Genomic DNA, 22,942 nt, shown 5'->3' on the forward strand with positions numbered 1-22,942 from the left:
CCGAGGGCAGAAGGGACAGAAACTGGGGCTGGAAGATAAAGGACCTGATTCCCTGGAGATGAGCCTCAAATAAGCTGGGTGCCACCCTGATGAAAGGAAAGGACGGTAGGGGATTTTCAAGTTGCATTTTCATTGAGGGGAAGACAGCATCTTCTTGACCCATGATAAGGGGCCATACTAAAGGTTAGCATCTTTGTATTTGAAGCTTACTATCAAAGTTCTAGGTTCACTTGTGTCCTCTGGCCTGTGAGATAACCTGGGGCCACTTTTGGTTTAGGGAGACAATAGCTGAGAGACAGGCAGTCTACAAGCATAGGTTTGTTTTTTTAATGAGCTACTGGGACTGCTGTAGGGAGGAAAAGTGAGTTGGGTGCAGCAGAGGGAGGAGCCAGAGTCACTCAGGTGGCCTAATGGGTATCATTCCATTGAAGTCTAGCTACCTTCCTGCATAAGCCTCACCACCATTTTGTAGAGTAACTGGGAGGCTAACCTGCTGGCCAAGGATGCTGGGGTCATGTCTGTCTTCTGAGCTTTCTAAACAGCTTTTGTAAAGCTGATAATATGCACTCCCCTTGGGAATTCTCAACCTCTTTCCCCAGCCTCCTTCGTACTTCCTGAACTTCACTATGTGTTCAAATTGATAAGGATTTGAATTCCATCCTTGCTATTTAACAGATGTAGAATAAATCCCTTAGTCTCTCTTTAGCTCATTTTCCTATCTAGAAATTGCTTATAGAAATTGTAATCGAATTGCTCATATCACAGGGTTGTTCCTGTTTGATGACACATCAACCGTCTTATTTATGATATTTTGCCTTTGTACAAAGATGGCCCTTTGGTATCCTGGTCTATGTAGGCTGTGCTACTTAACACAATAAACCCCTTCTTCCTACGGTGACAATGGACAATCAAAGCTTCATGGAGGGCTCAAGTAGCTTTCTTCCTCCCCTTACCTCCCCATGGGCTAGAAAGTGACTATTTAGATTTTGAGAGGCAGGTGGCCTCCATCATCAGCTCCACTGTTTCAGGGCATCCATATGCAACCTGCAAGGAGGGGGGTCTGTGTCCCTGGGAACCTTTTGGCACCCAGATTTGAATTTCTGTGCTATAAAATATTATTCTTTTGATTTTTGATAACCATTTAAAAATATAAAAATAACAATACTTTAGCTCATGGGTCTATAGAAATGAGTGATTCCCTAGACTTACCTATAGGCTACAGTTTTTGGAACCCCAGCTTAATCCATTATTACTGAAGGAGGCACTTGCATTTTAAGAGGGGACTATTCCTTTAAAAAAGAGTCAGTAGTGTAATGGGGACATTTCGGACACCCAGTATACAGTGGAGAAGCTGAGAGCATTTCCTTACTCCATGCTCCTGCCAAAGCGCATGTATCAGCACCATCACATCGCCACCCACGTTAGCAGAAGGCGCTCCATCCTCTCAGCTCTGAAAGACTTGGCTCCACGAGCAGATCTGGACACCTCACTGGGCCCATCACCCACTGTGCTGAATCAGTTTCCTTCAGAAGGTAAAACTTTAGCAAGCTCTTCACTATTGATCTGAGATTTAGGAGGGGCAGAGACCAGCTGGTCCCTGGCTGGGCTTTATTCTCTTATGTTTGGGCCTGTGGGGGAAACTCTAGCAACAGACGCATGACAGGAGCGTGAGGTGTATCCTTGACAAGGCTTCAGACCACTCAAGTGCAACTTTGTCTTCTCAGTTATGAGGTCTTAGGATAAAACTACAAATCTAACCTCCTTTCCTGCCAAGCACTTTAAATCTGTCTTGGAATAAATACTTGGCTTTAGCAAAGTACACTCATAGATAATCATCCGTTTTAGCTGGGCCCTGTGCACTCAACCTTTACCTTGGTTTATCTTCTCATGGGTCTCAGGGAGGAATGGTCAGTGAAACCATTCCTCCCTGAGACCCATGAGAAGATCACTGACACAGGAAAGTCTCCAGGACTTCTTCTTGACCTCAGAATGACAATGAAGTCTTCCTTCCATGATCTCCCCCTCCTTGGTCAGTCTAGTCTTCCTCCTCTGAGCCTGGCCACACTGTGGTCCCTCCCACTTTCCCAACAACTGGTGGGATCTGTAACAACCTTCTCTTCTGTGCTCAAAGCCATGTAGTGATCTAGATTTGAACCAGACATGGATTCCCCAGGGCCCCTGCCTGCGTGCGTGTATCAAATTCACTGTCTCATTTGCACTTGCACAGGTCCCACACCACACCCGTCATCCTCACTGTGCCATTGTTCCGCAAGGCTAGGAGTTCTGTTGCTCATATCTAGATTAGGTCTTTGTAGGCCCTGTCTTTATAATGAGGGAACTGTTTGATGGCCAGGGACGTATTACTCTAAGAACATCTCCTTCATCATTTTCTATCTATCTATCTATCTATCTATCTATCTATCTATCTATCTATCTATCTATCTATGTGTTTCAGTTCTCTCTATTGAGGCAACTAAGATAGGAGGATTAATACCGACCAGCAGCTTTTCTGCCACTATTTTTACAATGCAAATGTTATAAACACATTCTGGTGGCCTTGATTATGTCTTCTGCATGATCTTCTTATTTTAAATGAAGTCTATCTTGCTGTAGAAATTTTTATTTCCACTCCATGGTTTCTACCCCACCTTTGACCATTTAGTTCCAGGATAAAAGGCAATAAATGGCACCCACAACTTTTATATTTACAGTAATAAGCCTTGAACAAGACAAGAGCTGGGCAGATATCTCTGCTGTATGCTACTAGAATCTACTTTCCTATTGATAACCCTGAGGTATTATTATGTTTCATCTAGGCTGCTCTTAACTCCAACTGGCCAGCCTTCAGGGCTATTTTCATGACTCACCTTACCCATGACAGCTTCTCCTCCATTCAATTTCTCCTCCTCCTCATGGTTCTCCGCTGACCCTAAGCCCAGGAATTCTCAACCCCACTATGTCTCTTCTGCCCATCTATTGGCTGTCAACATCTATATTTACTAATCAGAAATAACTTGGGGAAAAGCTCACATAGCATCACTTGGGTCTATGTGGGAACTCTCTCTTCTCAGGACAACCAGGTCTTGGGGGGGGGGGCGACTTAGCACTGCAATACCCAGCAAGAAACCAAGCCTCAACGTTATCCACCTGTAGTACTCAGACCTACCCCAATCTTACTAAGTCTGGACCTGCATTTTTATCCAGGTCCCTGCATGATCTGTGGGGACATTCAGGTTTGAAAAGCACCCCTTCGCAAATGTCACACTTTCTTCCTTTGAAACCTGGCCTGCGGAAACACTGGAACATTTGAGGTGATTTGATGCACCTGCAGAGTCCTCCAAACCCTAGAGAACACAGGGGCTGTATTCAACTGCATGGCTTCATTCCTCTTCCTTTTATCTGAATAGGATCCATCATCATGGAGGTTTGAAGAAAAGGTATTGTTTGGGTCCATGGAGAAACTCTCAGTCAAGCTGGGTGAATTGCTGAGTGAGACATGCTTACTGTCCTGGAGTCTTCTGCTCTGGGATGGGGGAGTATCTTGGGGATTGGAGAGCTGACTCTGCAACCTGGGAAGCCTAGATCCATTTGTAAGGTTGTCTGGTCAATTACAAGTCCAGGGGACACCAGGAGGGCCATCTCCAATGCTGTCTTTTGCCTGAAGGGAAAGTGAAGTAGTGGGGTTTGGATCTGACCTGTCAGGACCAGGTAGAAATCATATAACCTGGCATGTAGATGTGATGGAGGACAATGCTGTCAGTGTGAGAACCAAGGAAGCAGAAAGAACCATAAGGGAGAGTATGAGCAAGGTCAGCATTTCTATAAACAACAGACAAAGCGAAACCAAATGCACAAAACATCCAGACTGACAACTGAAGAAGAAATGAGCCTCTGAGGGACAAATTGATGCCTAAGTGAGGGATTCATGAAGTCTCACAGCTCAGTTCTATCCCTGTTGGGCCACACTGCTATTCCTGCTACCATGTCCCCAGACAGCCTCCACTCTACCCTTTGGATTCTCTCTCTTATGAGTTGGTATTAGTTGAGACCTGCACATCTTAGGCATTAACTGGGGCAACAGGGAATGAAGACATGACAGATTACAAAAAGCTAAGAGTGGGTGGATCGTGCACTCTGATGGAGACATACCAGCAGCAGCAGCCGCTGGATATTTGGTGTGTTTATTTTATACATCTGTATCCGGGAGATGGGTTTAGTGCATGCAGCTGAGCAAAGGGGAAAGTTTAGCTCTTCTCTGTGGGGAAGGGGGCTGTCTCTGTAGTGCAGCAGGTTTAGGCTCTTAATATCAAGGAAGATGGAACTACTATTGGCATTTCCTACAAACACTGCCAACATCTGCACATGGACCAGGGCAGGAGAAGGTTCCACCTTTTCCTTGATCCTGACCTGGGGAGGCTTTGCTCCTCCTGTGGGTCTGAGGTACCGGGCTCCTCCTATGGCCATGCTCATGGTACCAATATATGTTGACTCAGGATTAATCTGCTCCACACAGGAATGGATCCAGCTTCATGTCCTCCTAGAACACCCAGGCGAACTGACAAAATTCCAGCAAACCACAGAGGACAATGCCACACCAAGATGACTGCAGTTCATACATCTTGCAGGAGAGGTGTGGTACCACCAGCCTGCTTCTGTCCTTCTGTGTGTGCATCTCTTTGCGGCTTCACAATCTAGTCCTTCATCCCACCATTGGATATGACTCTAAGGACATCAGCTTTCCAACTGTTGGGTAAAACAAAGAGGCAGTTTATGCCTCTTCCCAGTACAAACAAAAGGGAACGTTCCCACCAGTAAAGCCTGCTGATCCCCATAGTGTGAGCTGCCTCTTCCACTTATCCATGTTACAGCCCAAGAGTCACTCTCAAGAGTGAGAAGACGTGCATGCCTGGGCTCCTGTTTTGCACACAGATTCTTCCTTCCTCTTCTTGCCGCCAGCGGGATCCCTGGTTAAGTCCTGCTTTCACACACTGGGGAGTGGAGCTAAAACCCTTGAGTCTTCTGTCTATCTGTAAGTGATAGACAGTTCAATGTCAGAAGCTGTAAGAGGTACAGTTCTGCCCCCAAGGAGCCCATGTGCTTTCTGAGAAGTCAAGAGCAGCCCACAGAGAAGGGACAGAAGCTGGGAAACTATAGTCTCAGGAGACCACACCTTGGCTGGAGTGTGAAATAAAGTTGGCGGCAAAGCCAATGTCTGATACACAGGTAAGGCTGGGGACAGAGCAAGGCAGTGTGTGTGTGTGTGTGGGGGGGGGCACTTATTGTGACAGAAGTCAGGAGACTGCTCCAGGCTGTCACTGGAGTCTGGGAGCAAATTCTTGTGAGCTTGGGGAGGCTTCACCTAGGTGGGGTCCTCTTGCTCAGCTGTGACAACTCCCTGGGAGATGTTGGCTGCAGAGAAGGCTCCTCCACAAGGGGGGGGGGGTAGGGTGCAGATTGGGACTGCTCTCCAGAAGGCAGGGCTCCAGAACATGATGGATTGTTTTCACTGCAATTCTCTCTTGCCTGCAGGGAAATGGCTTAGAACAGGTACAAGAATTCTAACTGCCAGGCTGTGACTGCTGCCTGGAGCTGCTAGTAGGAAGTGAGCTGGGGAGGGGCCCATGCTCTCCCACAGGACTGAAGGGAATCTCACTGGGCACAAGCATGGGGGTCCTGATAGGGTCTGAGGGATTTCGGCTCATCCAGGCTCCTCATTCTGACTTCAAGGTCTCAGCTATTTACCTCACCCTAACCTCTCTAATTATGCCACCTCCATAACATTTTCTGAAAGCTAGGCTACTCTTCTCCCTTCTCTGGGCTCTTCTTCCATGTGTAAAGTATTCCTTCAGCCATGCTCCCGGTAAAGGCTAACCTCTCTAGCCATCACTACCAGATGGCATGCCTTGTCTATCGGCAACAAAGAAACCCAGAGGATACAGCTCACTCTAAGTTGACCTGTAAAGCCGGGAAAATGGAGCAGGCAAGAAACCATCTGGAGCCATCTGTGTACAGTTTTTCCTTGGAGAAAGATGCCCGTATAGATGATAGCTTGTAGTCTTGACCAATAGTAGAAGAGAAAATAAAGTGGGAGGGCTAGAGGTAAGAGGGGCTTACACATCTGGGACCAAGATGTTAGGTGGATGAGAGAAGTGTTCTCTGGAGCTCGTGTGTGTGTGTGTGTGTGTGTGTGTGTGTGTGTGTGTGTGTGTGTGTGTGTATATACATGTGACAACTGACAGAAAGGTACTATAACTACTCCTGCACACAACAGATATCCTAGAGAGTCCAGCTATAATCTGAAAGGCTACTGGGGTAGTAAGAGTGAGAAGGATTTGCTAGAATATGTAGTAGGTAAACTGGAGGGAGAGGCTCTCAATATTTTAACCAACACAGTATCTGCCACCCCAAGGCACCAATGTAGTCAAGGAGCCACAAGGAAACAGTGGATTCTAAGACTACACACTGTAAATCACTGCCTGACATGATGGCTGATTCAGGGAACCGATTCTTTCCTCTTCTCTTTGTTCCAGGAAAGACATTTTTTTTTTAAAACTGAGGTTTCACCGCCTATTCATTAATCCTCTAACACTGTGAGGATCCACATCATGCCTGAGCCTCTGATGGGGCTGGAGACAGCACAGGCAGCAGGCTCCACCCTGGCTGCCCAAGATCATTTACACACGTTGTCAGCAGCATTACACACTACAGGTAGGTGCCTGCTACACCCTTCACACACAAAATTAAACACGATGACAAGTTTTTTTAATCATATACTTTATGCTAAATTTGCATAGATTTAACAAGTACAAAACTCTATAAATAATGTTTAAATATAGGCATGAGCACTTATTCCAAAGTCTGTAGGTACCTCATTTGTCAAAGTCAAAAAGTACTGGGATCATTTTTTTTTAAAGATACAACCTCATGTTTTGCTTTTCCCCCACTTAAAACTCCATTGTGATCATGCTCTGTACTTAAAAAATATTTATTTATTTATTTATTTTACTTTTTTTCCCCTGGGCTTTCTTTTGAAAGGCTAGTCCTTCACTGGTGATCTTTACAAGTTAAAATAAAACAGTGACTCCTTACTCAGTTATTCATTCATTCATTCATTCATTCATTCATTCATTCATCTATTTACCATCTCTTAAGTATCTTCTATGAGCATCAGGCACTGTGCTAAGCCTGAAAAGTACATTAGTAAACCAGGCAGAATCCTGCCTCCCATATCCTAGAGCTCAGACTCCTGAAGTTACAAAAAATTTCCTATTCCAGTCTGGCTTGCTATGATCTCTTCTTTCTTTCATTCCTTCATCCATGGATTACTGGAGTGGGGGGGAGGTGGATTTTTTTTTTTTTTTTGAGACACAGTTTTGCTCCATAACCCAGGCAGGCCTCAAATTCCTAATCTCTCTTCTTCGCCTCCTTGGGTGATGATATTGCAGGTATGTGCCTCTATATCTGGCTAGCATGCCCCTCTTCCTCTATTGCTTGATTCTAAGCAGACTGACCCAATGTACTGTACTTTGTTTTACACATGCACATACACAGGAACACACACACACACACACACACACACATATCTCCCACTTGTGACTCTCATTATGATTTCATCTTCTCTCAACTTTGTTCAAGTCCACACAATACCAGCTCTCTCAGAGACGAGCACCTGATCTCCCAGCTCTCTTCCTCTAAGTTTATGGGAGCTCAGGCTATGCTGTGGAAGCTTATGGTGAGCTGTCTTCTGAGCAGAGCCAGCCCAGGCAGTGTCTCAGCCACAGGTGTCTATGCATTATGAGCTGTGCTGGGTTGCACTAAGAATGAGTGGCTGATACTACAGCATGGTTTGGCATCAGTGTGCTTGATAGAGGTGTGAGTGACTAACAGAGAGAGGATGGATAGTGAGGCCAGAGGCTTAAAGTCACATCATTAGGAAGCAGCAAGCAGAAGCCACCAGAGGAGTGGCCTTGCAAAGCACCATGGATTATGAGGAATTAAGACTGAGTAGTAGCATCCTCAACACACGCAGAAGAAACAGAGCAAGTCTGCATCAAACCTGAAGCGCAGAGATAAGACCAGCATCTCTCCTTGGTCACCAGATCCAGTGATGCCACTTAGAGCTACTGTCACGATTCTAAAGACCACTCGTTCTCCGTGAGAGCCATCTATGCAGCTGTCCTTGACTTCCCTACTTCCCTCTCAGTCAGTCGCCCAGGGGGATGACTCGACATGTCCTGTCTTTGCTTCCCGAAAGATCTAAACTGACACAAACCGAAGCTCCACTGAGGGCCACTGTTTCCCTTCCCTGCACAGGGCTTCCAGAAACCCCCTCAAACAGAGGCTCCATCCTTCTCTCCCACCCCTGGGTGGTATGCATGAGGATCAGCAGACAATCCCTATGTGCTGAGCAGCGATGCAGAACTTGATGTGCATCGGGCAGGCTCAGCACTCCTGGGTAAAGTCAACAGACTCTGACAATATCTCCTCACAATATCTGTGGTTAGAGTTGAGTTGTCTCTGATATTCTTAACTGTAAAGTGCAGATTATACCACGGAAAAGTTATGAGAATACATAACTATACTTTAAAACTCCCCTTAGACAAGTGCTGTGAGATTTGTGGGCACACCCGGTACCCCCTGTGCCCCAGGCCAAGTTGCCTTCACATAGCAGGACTAACAAAACTCAGGCTCACCTTGCCAGCCGGGCTTGCACACTGGTTTCACGTCCACCTGCACCAGGGTGTCCTGAGCGGCGGGTTTCTGTCCACAGTCATAAGCGGTTACCAGGATCTCATACTGGTGTTGCTTGTCATAGCTCAGCTTCTCAGTGTTCCTGATGTTGCCTGAAGAACAGGAATGCACACATTCATTTCTGACCATGTAGAGTAGGCTGCACTTACTCTAGTTCTCCCTCTCATCCCATCAGCCTTCAGAAAGAATGAAATGATGGCCCCCACCTCTTTGTGAAACCTAAGGTAAACAGACACACAGCTGCCACCCATAATCCCCTTGTGCTTTGACAGTAGGTTCCAGGGGACCACTGGGTGGAGCATCTCTTTGTGCAATGGGGCAGCTAGAGAATTCCAAGCAACATCTGGAGTCCAACCGGTCTGTGCTTCCAAGTAGTGGGTTGCCAGAGAACTACCCTGAAAGTGCACACGTGTGCCTCTGATGAGGGGCAGAGTACCCATCTACCATGAGGATTCTGGGAAAGAGATGGAATCCAGACAACAGCCTGGCCCGTCATTTTTAGCATCTGGGCTTGTCGCCAGGAACGCTCACTGCTTCTTCTCACATTATTTTGCTACCAAATAGGAAGTAAAATCAATAAGAAAATGTGTGACCTCTCTTCTGAAAGCTGCACAGAATAACAGATTCCTCGCCCCGAGGAAAGAGACATTTTTCTTCTCCAAGAGAGACCAAACAATGCATCCAGAGCCGTTCATGGGCATTTGCTTTGAGGAATTTAATATTATGATCAGAAATAAATATTTGGTCATTAATGAGCAAAACTTAGACTGGCTGTGTTTTTGTTCATTTGCTTTTTTTTGGCTTTTGGTGGAATGTTATTTTGTTCCCGGTTGTGTGTGTGTGTGTGAATAAAGGCCAAACTCAATACTTTTAAGTGTTTAGTGCTAGACACTAAGATCTTCAATTTCTGGGAACCATTTCCTTCCCTATATTCATATTCTTTCTCTCTCTCTTTCTCTCTCTCTCTCTCTCTCTCTCCCTCTCTCTCCTTTTGATTTTTGGCATTGACAGCAAATACAAGCTCAGATGTTATCTTTTCTTACCCCATAGTGAAATTATGAAAACAGAAACAAGAAAACAAATCAACAAACACAGACCGGCTGCGTCTGACATCTATTTTATATTTCCCTAGCACTTTATTTCAGCACTTAAATATTATCCATCCAGATTGGGACAATGTGCTAGCTACAACAACAACAACAACAACAACAACAAAATCTTGGAAAACCCAACTTTGCTCTGAAGACAGGGGAAGCTGATTGTCCCAGCACATTCTGGTGGGGCAGTGGAGTCTGGTCAGTGTCAGAGAGAACATAAAGACACCCAAGACCCTGGAGCCGAAATACATCTTTGCTGTGCATTCTCAGATATTTTTGAAAACCCAACAGATATTGATTCAGGACCTTATTTTCTGAGTGAAAGCAGGGTTGCTACCCTTCTGTATTTCTGTCTGAAGTGTAGAACGCCTCGTACTTTCTTTCACACGTTGGTTTTACTCTGAAGGCTTGCACAGGTCTGGAATAGCTCCTGGGATTTGTAGCAGTCCTGATCTATGGTAGCGATTCTTAATCCTGATCCCGTTAGGAAAGGAATGACCCTTTCACAGGGGTCACCCAAGACTAACGGAAAACACAGATATTTACACAATGATTCATCATAATGGCAAAATTATAGTAACAGCAAAGCAGCAACAAAAATAATCTTATGGTTGGGAGTCACCACAAAATGAGGAACTGTATTAAAATATTAAAAGGTTGAAGCATTAGGAAGGTTGAGAACCACTGTTCTATGGACTCTACGAACTGGTCTGTGGCTGTCCTCAACACAGGGAGGGACTCTGCCAAGAAGAAGTACCTTCAATTCATCACAAGAAATGTTTCTGCAGCATCAGATTGAATTCTGAACAGAAGTGTTTGTCTTTCCTTAGAATGAAATGACTCCAGAAATGCACGCCACTTAAAAGAGGAAGAAGGCTGGGGGTTGACAATTGGTGCAGCATTAAGCTGACAAAGCACTATCGATTGTAGCAGAAAAATAAACACACAAACAGAATCTTTAGCTCAATTTGTTGCAGCTCTACTTCCGGAACAAGTCTTAATGAAACTGTCTGGGAGACTAATTCACTTTCCCCACCAACAGCCACCTCCATGCATGCGCAAATGACTTTCAAAGCAAAGAACTTGAAACATTAGGTCACAAATGAGGGTATAATAATGTGGCCCATTGTTGCATGGGAGAGGGTTGTTTGGGGAGAAGACACACATTTAAAAATGCTTTGAAAGCTCAGAGAGGGGAGAAAAAATAAAACCACCATCTGTGTGTCCCTTGCAAATGTATCTTTCACTCCACCTAAGAGTTAGTTTCTAACCCCCCTCGCCCTTCCCCTGCTGCTTACCAGAAGTGGGGCCACAGTAAAACTTAGGTGAGCTGCTGGTCCTGGGTCTGTTTATCAGTCTATGTGAACTTGGAGGTTAACCCTTAATGGCCGATCAGAATTTACCTCGCATACTAATTAAGTTATTATTGCTTTATGTTTTTAAAAAATTAACTGTAGGAGAGAAGGGTGAAGTCGGCACACTGCTCTTCCTCCTCTTGCTGGCTGGCATTTCGGCTGTGGCCACCCTCCTGGAAATGTGCCCGGTGATCTATGTCAGCTACTGTGAAATTGCCCAGACCTTTTCAGACTCAATCCCTCATCTAAAACTTGGTTCTGGGAAAATGGCAAAGGACAACAAACTGCAGACATGCGCAATGCCGTTCCTCTAGGTGTTACATTCCAGCAAGTTCCTTGTTGTACTAATTTACTCAAATGTTCAATTCCAAGTTTATTGATACACCATCAAGACAAGGCTGAACTACATTGTCAAGGACTCATCCCTGCTCCTCCCAGGGGAGGAAGCACTTGTGGGCCTTCCTCACATTTATCAGGTACAATTGACAAACCCTGTATGTTTAGGGTATCGTGTTGTCAGCCTTTCAGTCACTGTGACCTATGTCTGATAGGAACAACTCAAAAGAGGAAAAGATAGATTTGGAGTCATGGTTTCAGGAGTTTTAGTCTGTGGTCAGGTGACTCCGTCACTTTAGGGCCTGAGATGAGGCAGAACGTCAAGAGCATTAGGCTGGCAAAGACGCTTGCTTCATAGTGGGTCAGGAAGCCAAGAAAGGCAGGAGAAGGGCAGTGGACAAGATATACCCTACACAGAAAGGCACAGGACCAGTGACCTGCTTCTTTCAACTAGGCCCTCCTCAGTTCCCATACCCTCCTAACAATGCCATCAGAAGGTTCATCTACCGATGAGGCCAAAGTCTTCCTGATCCAATCATCTCTCAGTATTTGGGTTCACTAAGAACCAAGTCTTAATATAGGACTCTTTTGGGAACTTGATTATATCTATATCATGACAAGTGGATAGTGTGACAATTTGATATAACTGAACTCCTTGAAATGACGTCCATAGTCAATACTTTAATATTTGATATATTTATACCTCATGTAGTTATCTGGATGTGTTTGAGAATACTTGAGATCTACACTCATCAATATTCAAATTGTAATACATATAATCCATAGCAACGATGTTTGACATGCTGTCATTAGGTCCCCGATACTAATTCCTCATATAACTGAATGCTTAGACACTCTGACTGATGTCTTCTACTTACCCACCCTCAAATCCCTAGTAAATACTGTTATACTCTCTATTATTATGAATTCAGCATTTTCTAGCTTCACATATACATGAGATCATATGATACTTGTTCTCGCTCGCTTATTTCACTGAATGTGATGCCCCATAGGTTATCAGCTTGTTGCACAAGAGCCATGTTCCATCTTCTAAGATTGAATAATTTTGCAATGTACATGTCTGTATGTATCACTATGTGTGTGTGTGCGCGCGCGCGCGCACGCGTGTGTGCACGTGCATGCGCGTGTACATGTAAATCTCTTTCCTTTTCTATTCATCTCTCTACAGACACCTAAGGGTTCTGTGTCTTGGCTATTGCAAATTTTGTTGCAATGAATTATGGGCATGCATTATTGCTCATAGAATCATTCAAGAAAGCCACTTTATTTCCCAGGACTGGGAGTGTTAAGATTATATAGTAATTCTATTTTTAACTTTTGTTTTCTGTAGCGGATGGCTATATAAATGTATATCCCAACCAACAATATATCAGGGCTTTTTCCTCAACCACCTTATAACGTTTGTGCTATGAATCTCTTGGCTTTTTGATAAAGGCAGTATGACAGTTGAGGGGTGACATCTCATTGAGGTTTTTAATTAGTGTTTCATTTATGGTTGGTGACACTGAATATCTTTTCTCATGCCTGCTGGCTATTTTATGTTTTCTTTGGGAGAAAGTCTATTCAGGTGCTTGGCACTTATTTTCCTAATGAGTTTGATGAATCCTGTGTATGTGTTGCATAACTCATTACTGTGCATACAGCTTTTGAATATTCTCTTTATTCTGTATGCTGCTGTCCTGCTTTGTTGATTCTTTTATTACTGCAAAAGATTTTCAGTTAATTTTTTTTCATGTCCTGTTGCTTATCCTCTTGGCTTGCTAAGAAGTTTGTGTGTTTTTTTTTTTTTTAGCACTTTTTTTTTCATTTTTTATTAGGTATTTAACTCATTTACATTTCCAATGCTATACCAAAAGTCCCCCATATCCACCCACCCCCACTCCCCTGCCCACCCACTCCCCCTTTTTGGCCCTGGTGTTCCCCTGTACTGGGGCATATAAAGTTTGCAAGTCCAATGGGCCTCTCTTTCCAGTGATGACCGACTAGGCCATCTTTTGATATATATGCAGCTAGAGTCAAGAGCTCCGGGGTACTGGTTAGTTCATAATGTTGTTCCACCTATAGGGTTGCAGATCCCTTTAGCTCCTTGGCTACTTTCTCTAGCTCCTCCATTGGGAGCCCTATGATCCATCCAATAGCTGACTGTGAGCATCCACTTCTGTGTTTGCTAGGCCCCGGCATAGTCTCACAAGAGACAGCTACATCTGGGTCCTTTCAATAAAATCTTGCTAGTGTATGCAATGGTGTCAGCGTTTGGATGCTGATTATGGGGTGGATCCCTGGATATGGCAGTCTCTACATGGTCCATCCTTTCATCTCAGCTCCAAACTTTGTCTCTGTAACTCCTTCCATGGGTGTTTTGTTCCCAAATCTAAGGAGGGGCATAGTGTCCACACTTCAGTCTACATTCTTCTTGAGTTTCATGTGTTTAGCAAATTATATCTTATATCTTGGGTATCCTAGGTTTGGGGCTAATATCCACTTATCAGTGAGTACATATTGTGTGAGTTTCTTTTTAATGTAGTATCTTTATCCTATTTTGGTATAGAGGTAACAGCAGCCTTTAAAATAAGCTGGAAAGTACTTTCTCATCTTTAATTTTTGAAAGAGAGTTTGAGAAGAACTGGTTCTGGTTAGGCTTTAAATATTTGGTAGATGGCTGGGAAGCTATCAAGTCCTGGGCGTCCATGTATAGAAGACCATGCTTTAAAAGTGCTGATTCAACCTCCTTGCTCATTTTACTTACTTAGTCTTGGTACATGATATGATCCTAAGAAGGAATTCATTTCCTTTAGGTTAGTCAGTTGGTTGGGGCATAGTCATGTTTCACACTGTCTTACTTTCCTTTGTATTTCTGCAATATCCATTTTTCATCCCTCTGCTGTAGCTAAAGGTTTGTCTGTTTTATCTTTGCAGAATATCCTTCACTGATTTATTTTCTATTGTTTTTTTTTTTTTAGCTTATTCTGTATTGATCATGGATAGCCAACCTTCCTGCTATTTTTTTTTTTTTACTTTCTTTGTCCTTTTTATATTTCGATGAGGTTCAACAGCAAGCTGTTTTAAGTTTTCTGTCCTTTTTTGAAAAACCTGATTCTTGCCACCATAAATTGCTTTCTTACAACTGTTTTTTCAACAGTTTAAGTTTGGATGTGTTACATGTCAACTCTCATCTATCTCCAGATAGTCTTCCATCCCCTGTTGGTAATCCTCTACCCACTGATTGGTCAGGTGAATGTTAAGTAATCTCTACCTTGTTGTGGACATTCCATCTTTTGCTCTTCTCCTGCTATTATTCTCTAGTTTCATACAGAGATGCGATTGATTGATGCGATTTTGTTCTTAAACTTAAAGCTGGTTTTGTGCTCCAGTACAATATCTCTCCTGAATCTGTCTCCTGTGTGCTTTGTATTCTGCTGCTGTTGAGAAAACACTCTGTGTATGCTGAGCTTTAAAGTATAATTTAAGTGCAATGTTTTCTTATTGATTTTCTACCCAGATGATCTGTCCATTTCTGAAGGTGGGTATTAGAGACTCCTGCTATTATTGTATTATTGCTGTTTCTTCTTTCAGATCTGTGAGTATTGGCTTTGTGTATGTAGATGCTTTAATGCTACACACACATTTTTTTTTAACAATTGTGTTAGCCTATTGATAAATCAACCCTTATCATTAAATATTGACCCTCGTCTTCTCATTTAATCACTCTGTGAATTTTGATTGTTGAATTTAGTCCATTTATACTTAAAGTAGTTATCAGCACATCAGGGCTTGATATTGTTATTGTAGATTATTCTCCAGATCCTGATGCCCTTCACTGCCTCAGTTTACTTTCTTTGTGACTTGATACATTTCTACTGTAGTGTACTTTGATTGCTTCCCCTTTTACTACAAGAACTTACTTTGTGGTCTCTACGAGGTTTATATGAAATGCCTTATAGTGATGCTAGACTTTTAAAAACCGACAACAGTTTAACTTCAGCAGAATCTCTTCAACTTCTCTCTTCAAGTGTGAATTTTGGAAGACAGAGTTTTCCTGCTTTTGTATTCATTCATATATTATCTTAGCTAAACTTAGTCTTAATACTTTTGCCCTTAATATGTATTTGTAAGTAATTCATCTACCATTACATTAGTATCAGAATACTATGAATTTTATGTGTAGTTACTAGTACCAATGACTCCCATATGTTTTGATATTTTTGAATATCATCATTTGACTTCAGCTCAAGGGATGACTTATCATTTCTAGTAAGATAGGTCTAGGGGTAGTGGACTCTCTTTATTTTTTTTGTTCATCTTGTAAAGTCATTATCTTTCTCATTTTTGAAGGATGGATTTGCCAGGTCAAGTATTCTTTGCTGGCAGGGTTTTTTGTTCTTGTTGTTTTTATTGCATCATTTTCTCCTGGTCCATAATGTTTGAAATACTTTAACTAATTTTGTTTTATTTTTATCTCTGTGTGTTTTTGCCTGCATGTATGTCTATGTACCACATGCATACTTATATAGAGTCCAGAAGAGGGCATTGGTTCCCCTGGAACTGAAATTATATGTGGGAGGTGAGAATGACTCTTGCAGCCTTCAGTAGCTGCCTGAGCAGTTGAAGCAAGCTCAGCCACCTTTTCTAGACTTTTGGGAACGGTTTCAGAAATGAAATACCCTCAATATGTGGGTTTAGGAGAAACACTGTGACATCATACTTAGTGTCAAGCATGTGCTTCCAGGTATGAAAGAAGAACATGATGTCTTGGATCAGGAATTTGGGGTTTGCAACATCAGCAATATGTAGCCCTTGGTATTGCAATGGATATTGTGGCAGAGGGGCATCTTGGTATCCTCATGGTAACTGTTCCAAGCAGCTGACATACAGATGCTGAGCATCTAACTGGTAGCAGTAATGCACATGATGACATGAGTTGGGGTAAGGTCAACTGGGTGTGGGTATGGGTAGGGTACATCCACACAGCTTCAGGCATAAGGCTGGTAATGTGCAATATCCTATTATAAAGACAAACTTTGTTTACCCATTTCATTCATGGGAGCTAGTAACAGAGATTGGGTCAATTATCTGTATATGTGCTCCAGTAGGGCTCAAGCTGTCAGTATGAACACAGGCTGACATAGGAACTAGCTATGCATGCAAGCATGGCAGTGGTGCAAACCATGAGCTAATGCAGCTGGGGCTGGTTGTACACATTTGTGTAGCTACAATGGTTGACTGTGAGCACACTGAGTACAACGGGCATCAGTGGCAGGGTGAGTGGCTCCATGCACACCTACAGCTAGAGAGGCATCAGAGCTTACGGTGCACATCTGTATGTCTATGAGGGCCAGCTGTAGGAGTGAGTGTGATTTCGGGGTTTGTTGATGGGAGGTAAGGGCCCGAAGGCACACCCAGCTGCATGAGATAGCCGCAGACTTAATGGCACATGGATAAAGGTGAATACTCCTGAATGATTCACATGACTAATCACAAGCACATATGTTATAGCCAGCTAATGCTAGCACTGGGTACATAGGTCATTTGTGTATAATACACTGGTTGTACTGGTGACTGGTTGGGTGCCCCTGGGTGAGCTAGGTTATCTCCTGATTCGAGGGAGAAGAGGAGTAGTGGCTCAAACACCCAGAGACTGAGAGTGAGAAGCTATGCACTCTGTAGTAGTAAAGGAGGATGGGATCTATTTCTACTGTGCTGTTGTTGGCTCCTTATGTGGTTGATGGTGTTGATCCACTAGGCTAGACCCTGCAGGGGAGCATAATAATGAAAACTACAGGGGTCATGCAAGAGTTACCAAGAGGGAGGTATAGGTGCCCAGTGAAGGCCACTGGTGTTCCCTGCAGAGCAGGCCACTGGAGACTATTGTGGTTTCTGTCACATTGGCTGACACTGAGCCCCTGACCATCAAATTTTTTCCCTAACTATTGCCTGACATCTTGGCTATGTTGGCCTCCCCAGTGACTGGGGTGGGATGATACCGAAGTAAGTCACCTGGGAAATGTTTTGAAAGACTGGGGACACTGTTTACTGCGCTATACTTTTCTCTGTGAGAGGAATTTGTGAGCAAAGGAATTTCTTCTCTGTGCTGGGTACCACTCATCTGTAGGAAGGGATGGTATAGGTGAAATGAAACTGATGCTCTTGCCCAATTTTTCTGCTCAATATGTTTTCGTTGTCTTGTAATTTCTTACTTCGATCTCAAGCTGTCCTAGATATCTGTTTGTGTTTATGCATGGCTGTGTACTTGCTCTTTGTTGGGGGACCAAACTGGGACTGCCCACCCCCCTTTTCTGTCTCTTTGGTGATATTATCCCACACTATGTTTATGGACCTAAACTCCAATCTGTTCCTTTCAATTATCATCGAGGAAGAGGTTTGTAGTGGTAAGACCCAAGGGCCAACAGTAATTAGGAAATTCTTCTTGCCTTAGGGTTCAGTTTCTCCACTTGTCTAATGAAAACAGGGATCCAGGTTCTGCTTATCAAAAAGAGGCTGGCCTAGAGCCAGCAGGAGGAGCCTGAATCTAGAACTTTCCAAGATTGTGGAAAAATCCTCACGTTATAGTTATATGCCCATCATCTCAGCCCAGATTGCATGGAGGGTGGCCCTCATGCCCCAGTCACAGGAAGAAATATCTAAGGACTATAGATAGCAGCCTTACTCAGCACTGCTTATCTGGGGAGTACTCTGAATAGACCCCATCCACGGCTTCAGAACCCCACAATGACTTTGGGTTGATAACTGCCATGGCTTGACCAGGAAGGAGGACAAGGGTCTAGAGATGAAAGAGGTTGGGTCTGTTGGTATAGGAGGTCATTCTGACTCTACCCAATGTCTTTCACCCTTCCTGCTTCTGTGTCTTTCTTTCTCCCCTAAAGCAAAGAGCCTGGGGGCATCTAATTAGCTGTGGGATAAAGAATGTGGAGAACCTGTGGCCAAGGGAGATACCTAACATTCAGTCACACTTTCTATGATTTGTTCACATGCAAAGAAGTTCAAGGAGCTGAGAAGGTCGCCACCGAAGTGATGGATAAGGGCCTGCTGGGAAGCTCATTAGACTGGGAGCTGCCCAGGTCCTGTCTTCATTACTTGGATAGCTGCTTTTGTAAACTTCTCTGCTGGGGACCCACACTCTCTATGAGAGCCAACTCTCCTCACCATCTTTACATTGTAAACCAAAGTTGGAGGCAGAGGCCTGGCAAAGGCCCATTACTCACTTTTAATGAGACAGCCAGGGAAATAAATTGGCATATGTTAGTGGAATGGCTCATCAAGGTGAGTAATTATCTTCGTGACTGGGGCAGTTTACCCTCAGATGGAAGAATTTGCATCTTATCTTTCCCTGGGAGCTCTTGAGAACAAGCACCAGAGGCTAAGTGGAACTTGACCACCAGTCACAGATGTCTCTACTCAGATGGCTTGCTATTTACCATGTACTTGTCATAGCCCAAATTCCCAAGTGTGTGTGTGTGTGTGTGTGTGTGTGTGTGTGTGTGTGTGTGTGTGTGTGTGTGTGGTGGGTATATGCCAGCCTGTAGGCTTGGCTTAATAGAGAAGCTGTGAGGGTCTGGATGGTTCTATAAATAGAACTCATCTTCACTTCAATATTCCTATCTTCTCTTTCCTGTGCACAGATCTCCTGCTCTGTATAATTAGGAATAATAATGTCCAGACAGGTTAATTCTTAGTCCCATGCCTTTTAGCCTTTTGTACTAACAGTTAGGCAGATCATAAAGGAAGCTACTTGAAGTTAGGGGTGGAGGTGTTCCCTGCCTCTATGGACCATTGTTTTGAGAATGCAGAAGATTATATCAGCTAGTAAGCTTCCTTTTAATCTCAATATTATGAAAGATTCCTGAAGACTTGGGAGTATTTGTTTATCCTGTAGATGTTGGCTAGAAAGATTCTCAAATCTCTAATTTTCAGTCTAAATCCAGTTCCCAGCATGTTTTGTACATGGTTTTATTCTTCATTTTCTCTTAATACTCTCTCTCTCTCTCTCTCTCTCTCTCTCTCTCTCTCTCTCTCTCTCTCTCTCTCTCTCTCTCTCTCTTGATGTTTGGTAATCTCCATGAAAGTGAGCTTGTGTCTCTCTTGAGTTCCATTCTAGTTCCACTCTGAGCCCATTGCTAAACCTAACACTTGGTTACAGAATGCTTCTTGCAACTTTTGCAGCCTTCTGTGCTACTCAAATGTTATCTGAAATGAAGTGGGGATAATATACAGACACACACAACTCACACTGATGGTGAGCAAAGTACTCAGCAAATAGTATTACTTCATTACAATCAAGTTATAGGCCAAGTGGGCTGAGTTGATTGGACCTTTGGCCATGTGTAGACTATAATAAGACTCATATTAATGGTGATGAGAAATATCCAAATAGTTTTATGGGTCTATTTTCAGTTCAATTCAAACTGGGAGGAAGGCCCTGCTACAGTTGAAATTCTCAAAGGGAAAGTTGGCAAGAGTTTTAAAGATTTCTTAACAAAGTTATGGTTGGAAGGTGGTTTAGAATTCCCAGTTCTGTTAGTATCTTTTTGCCTGGGAGCAGAAAGCAAGTTGTTGTGGTGGTGATTGGGGGGCTCATGTTCTAACTAAGAATACTGAAAGGCATCCAGATGTGATTGTGTGTGTGTGTGTGTGTGTGTGTGTGTGTGTGTGTGTGTGCTCATGTTCTAACTAAGAATACTGAAAGGCATCCAGATGTGCTCAGGTTGATGATGAGGCACACTCCTAGATAATAAATAATTATTCCAGACACCACCTTTGTTTTGTATTCAAATGTGTGAGATTATGAGTTCTCCAGACCATATTTATCAAAGTTCCTGGGATTTTCTGGAAGTAGTTTAGACATAAAAAAGGTTCTAATTATAAATGAGCCATCAACTCAAGTGCAGAATTGGGTCATAGTGTCTCAGGAGATAGGGTCTCTAGGAATGTACCATTTGGGGCCCTTCTTGGTCTTGAGAGCAGGGACAGTGAATTTGTCTCCTCGACAGTACTGGGATCTTTTCAGGACACTTACCATTTCTGTCAATGGCAAAAGGCACATCCGTTGTGACAATTTCATAGTTGCAAATCTGGCTGTACTGCGGGGAGCAGTCCTCATCAATGGCTTCTACCTGCAGGATGCTGTCATAGATCTTGCCCTCCGTGACGATGGCCTTGTAGGCTGGCTCTTTGAAGGTGGGTGCAAACTCATTGACATCCTTCACCTGGATGTGGACCACAGCCCTGGAGCACCAATCAGAAAGAAGAATGAATGGTAAAAAAGGAATAACACCATGTATTTGTGGGCATTGATCTAGCCCAAGGCCATGTTAGTGAAGAGGCCTCAACATGCTCAGGACAATGGTTACCTGAGTGCTCTGTTTCCCCTCCCTCTGGGTACCAACTGGAGCAGACTGATCTTGCCTTGATGCTGAACATATCTTCCTCATTTCCCATAATCCTCTACTGCTCATCCCAGGCAACACATTCCCTCTCCATCTTCTCCCTTTTCCCTATTCCCTTCATCTACTCAGGAAGAAGTCAGCTGTGTTATGCTCTGAGCTAAACTTCATAAGGGAGAGAGAGCAGTGTTGACTCAAGGTGAGAAGTATGTGAAAGAGAGAAACAAAGAACTTTGGAGAAATGCAGAGGAAAGTTTAGACTGGGTCTGAGGAGAGAGGTGGGTTAGGGAAGGCTTCCTAGGGGAAGCAATGCTTGTACTCAGCCCTGGAGGTGGTCTAAGAGTCTCATCCAGAGAAGAAAAGCAGGCACACTATTTCTGGGGTAGAAATCAGCTTGTGTAAATGCTCTGGGAGCACGCACCATCACCTTGGCCACATCTGGGTCTTTTCCCAGTATGACCAGTTATAACATGAGTACCCCTAACCCCAATCACCACCACCATAGCCCACTTCCTGCTCCTAGGCAAAGGGATGCTAATAGAATTGGGAGTTTTAAACCACCTTCCAAGCACACCGTTGGTGTGAGCCGTGGGTGGACATACTTAAAGAACAGTTTGTAAACAGAATAATAAATGGGAGTGGATGGGCCAGGGAGAAGGTGGGCGACAGGGAGCTCACTTGTGTGACTTCTTCCAGGCTGCTTCCCGAGGCCCCGCACCACAGTCATAGGCCTGGATGATGAACGTGTACTCCTTCTGCAGCTCACAGTCGATGGGACTCTTGGCGCGGAGCCGGCCCTCTCCAGATGTCTTATTGAGCACCACAGCCTCAAAGGGCAGCTCCTGTCCATGGATCTTGAATGCACAGATTTCCCCTGCAGGAGAAAAGAGCAGTGAGGGTGAGTGCTGGGAGCCTCTGGGCTCAACACAGTGCCTCGACAGAGCTGGATCTACAAGCCCAAAACTTCTACATAATTTCCTCCGTATATTCACCATGCTCAACTAGACTTGGCCTCTGATGCTCATTTCCTAGAGAGAAGGTGGAAGTGTCTCATGCATGCGGATGTTACCCATCAGGGGCTTGGGTATTCTTTACATGGGTGGCGACTTTCTTCAGTTTCTTCTTCCTAGCAGACTTCCCCTTGTCATTTATCCAGTCTGGGATTAAGGAACTTGCAAACAATCAAAAGACAAAGGACTGCTGATGGAAAGACACAAAGGCCAAAGCTTTGCCCAGTCTATTGTCTTATTATGACATTTTCAGTGCTTGAAAGTGTGTTGCATGGGCTGGCCACATTGGCTTGACCAGGAGATGGGTAGACACTGTGATCCAGGTCCTGCCAGACCTGTGCCAGAGCCTTCACTCATCTGAAGCATGAGCATCAGTTGTGTTTCCATCACCCTGGTTTATAAAGAGCACATTGTTGTAGCTGACCCCCCTTACCGCCCCCAGCCTCCATTATATCTCTCTACCTACCCTCCCCTCACAGTGGAGGCAGGCAATTTTCTCTTCTGAAACAGTGGGAGTGAGTCTCTGTGAGTTCAAGATTCCCCATGGAGCTTAAACAGCTAACTTCTTAAAGAGCAGAACATGTTGTGAAATTAATGCATTTAGCCAGTTCTGCTGGGTTAATGTTTATTATGACTGTTTCTCTGCATTAAATTTACAAGGCCACAAGAATCTTCTTTTTTCCCCCCTCTACTCGTGAATATTTATTTCTTGAACTCTGACTGTAAAGTAAGTCCTATAGTAAATGTTTTGAAATGTGCTGAAAATTTGAGACATGTCCTCTTGTGGTTTTGAGAGCACTTGTAGACCTCAGGCAAGGATGCTCAGCTGTCCAGAGGCCACTTACAGTACAGGGGGATATGTGAGCACTCTGAGATGGGCAGGGAAGCCGATCTGTAGGCTACTGAAGTACAGAGCCAAGATATCTGGGTTCAAATTCCAAGTGTGCTATAGATGAAGTAATAGGTTTAAATGA

General features: G+C 43.9%; 1 protein-coding gene across 2 annotated transcripts in view; it reads right to left on the reverse strand.

Annotated features, from left to right (window-relative positions):
* Positions 1-22,942, reverse strand: part of Clstn2 (calsyntenin 2) — a 588,979-nt gene that overhangs the window by 117,472 nt on the left and 448,565 nt on the right. For both annotated transcript variants that reach the window (XM_006511334.4, NM_022319.2), the window contains exons 3-5: positions 21,637-21,832; positions 20,592-20,800; positions 8,694-8,843 (exon numbers count right to left, since the gene is read on the reverse strand). In XM_006511334.4, the coding sequence (XP_006511397.1) occupies positions 8,694-8,843; positions 20,592-20,800; positions 21,637-21,832 (555 nt within the window). The remainder of the gene's footprint in view (positions 1-8,693; positions 8,844-20,591; positions 20,801-21,636; positions 21,833-22,942) is intronic.

This window comes from Mus musculus, chromosome 9, assembly GCF_000001635.26.
Source record: "Mus musculus strain C57BL/6J chromosome 9, GRCm38.p6 C57BL/6J".
Lineage (NCBI taxonomy): Eukaryota > Metazoa > Chordata > Mammalia > Rodentia > Muridae > Mus > Mus musculus.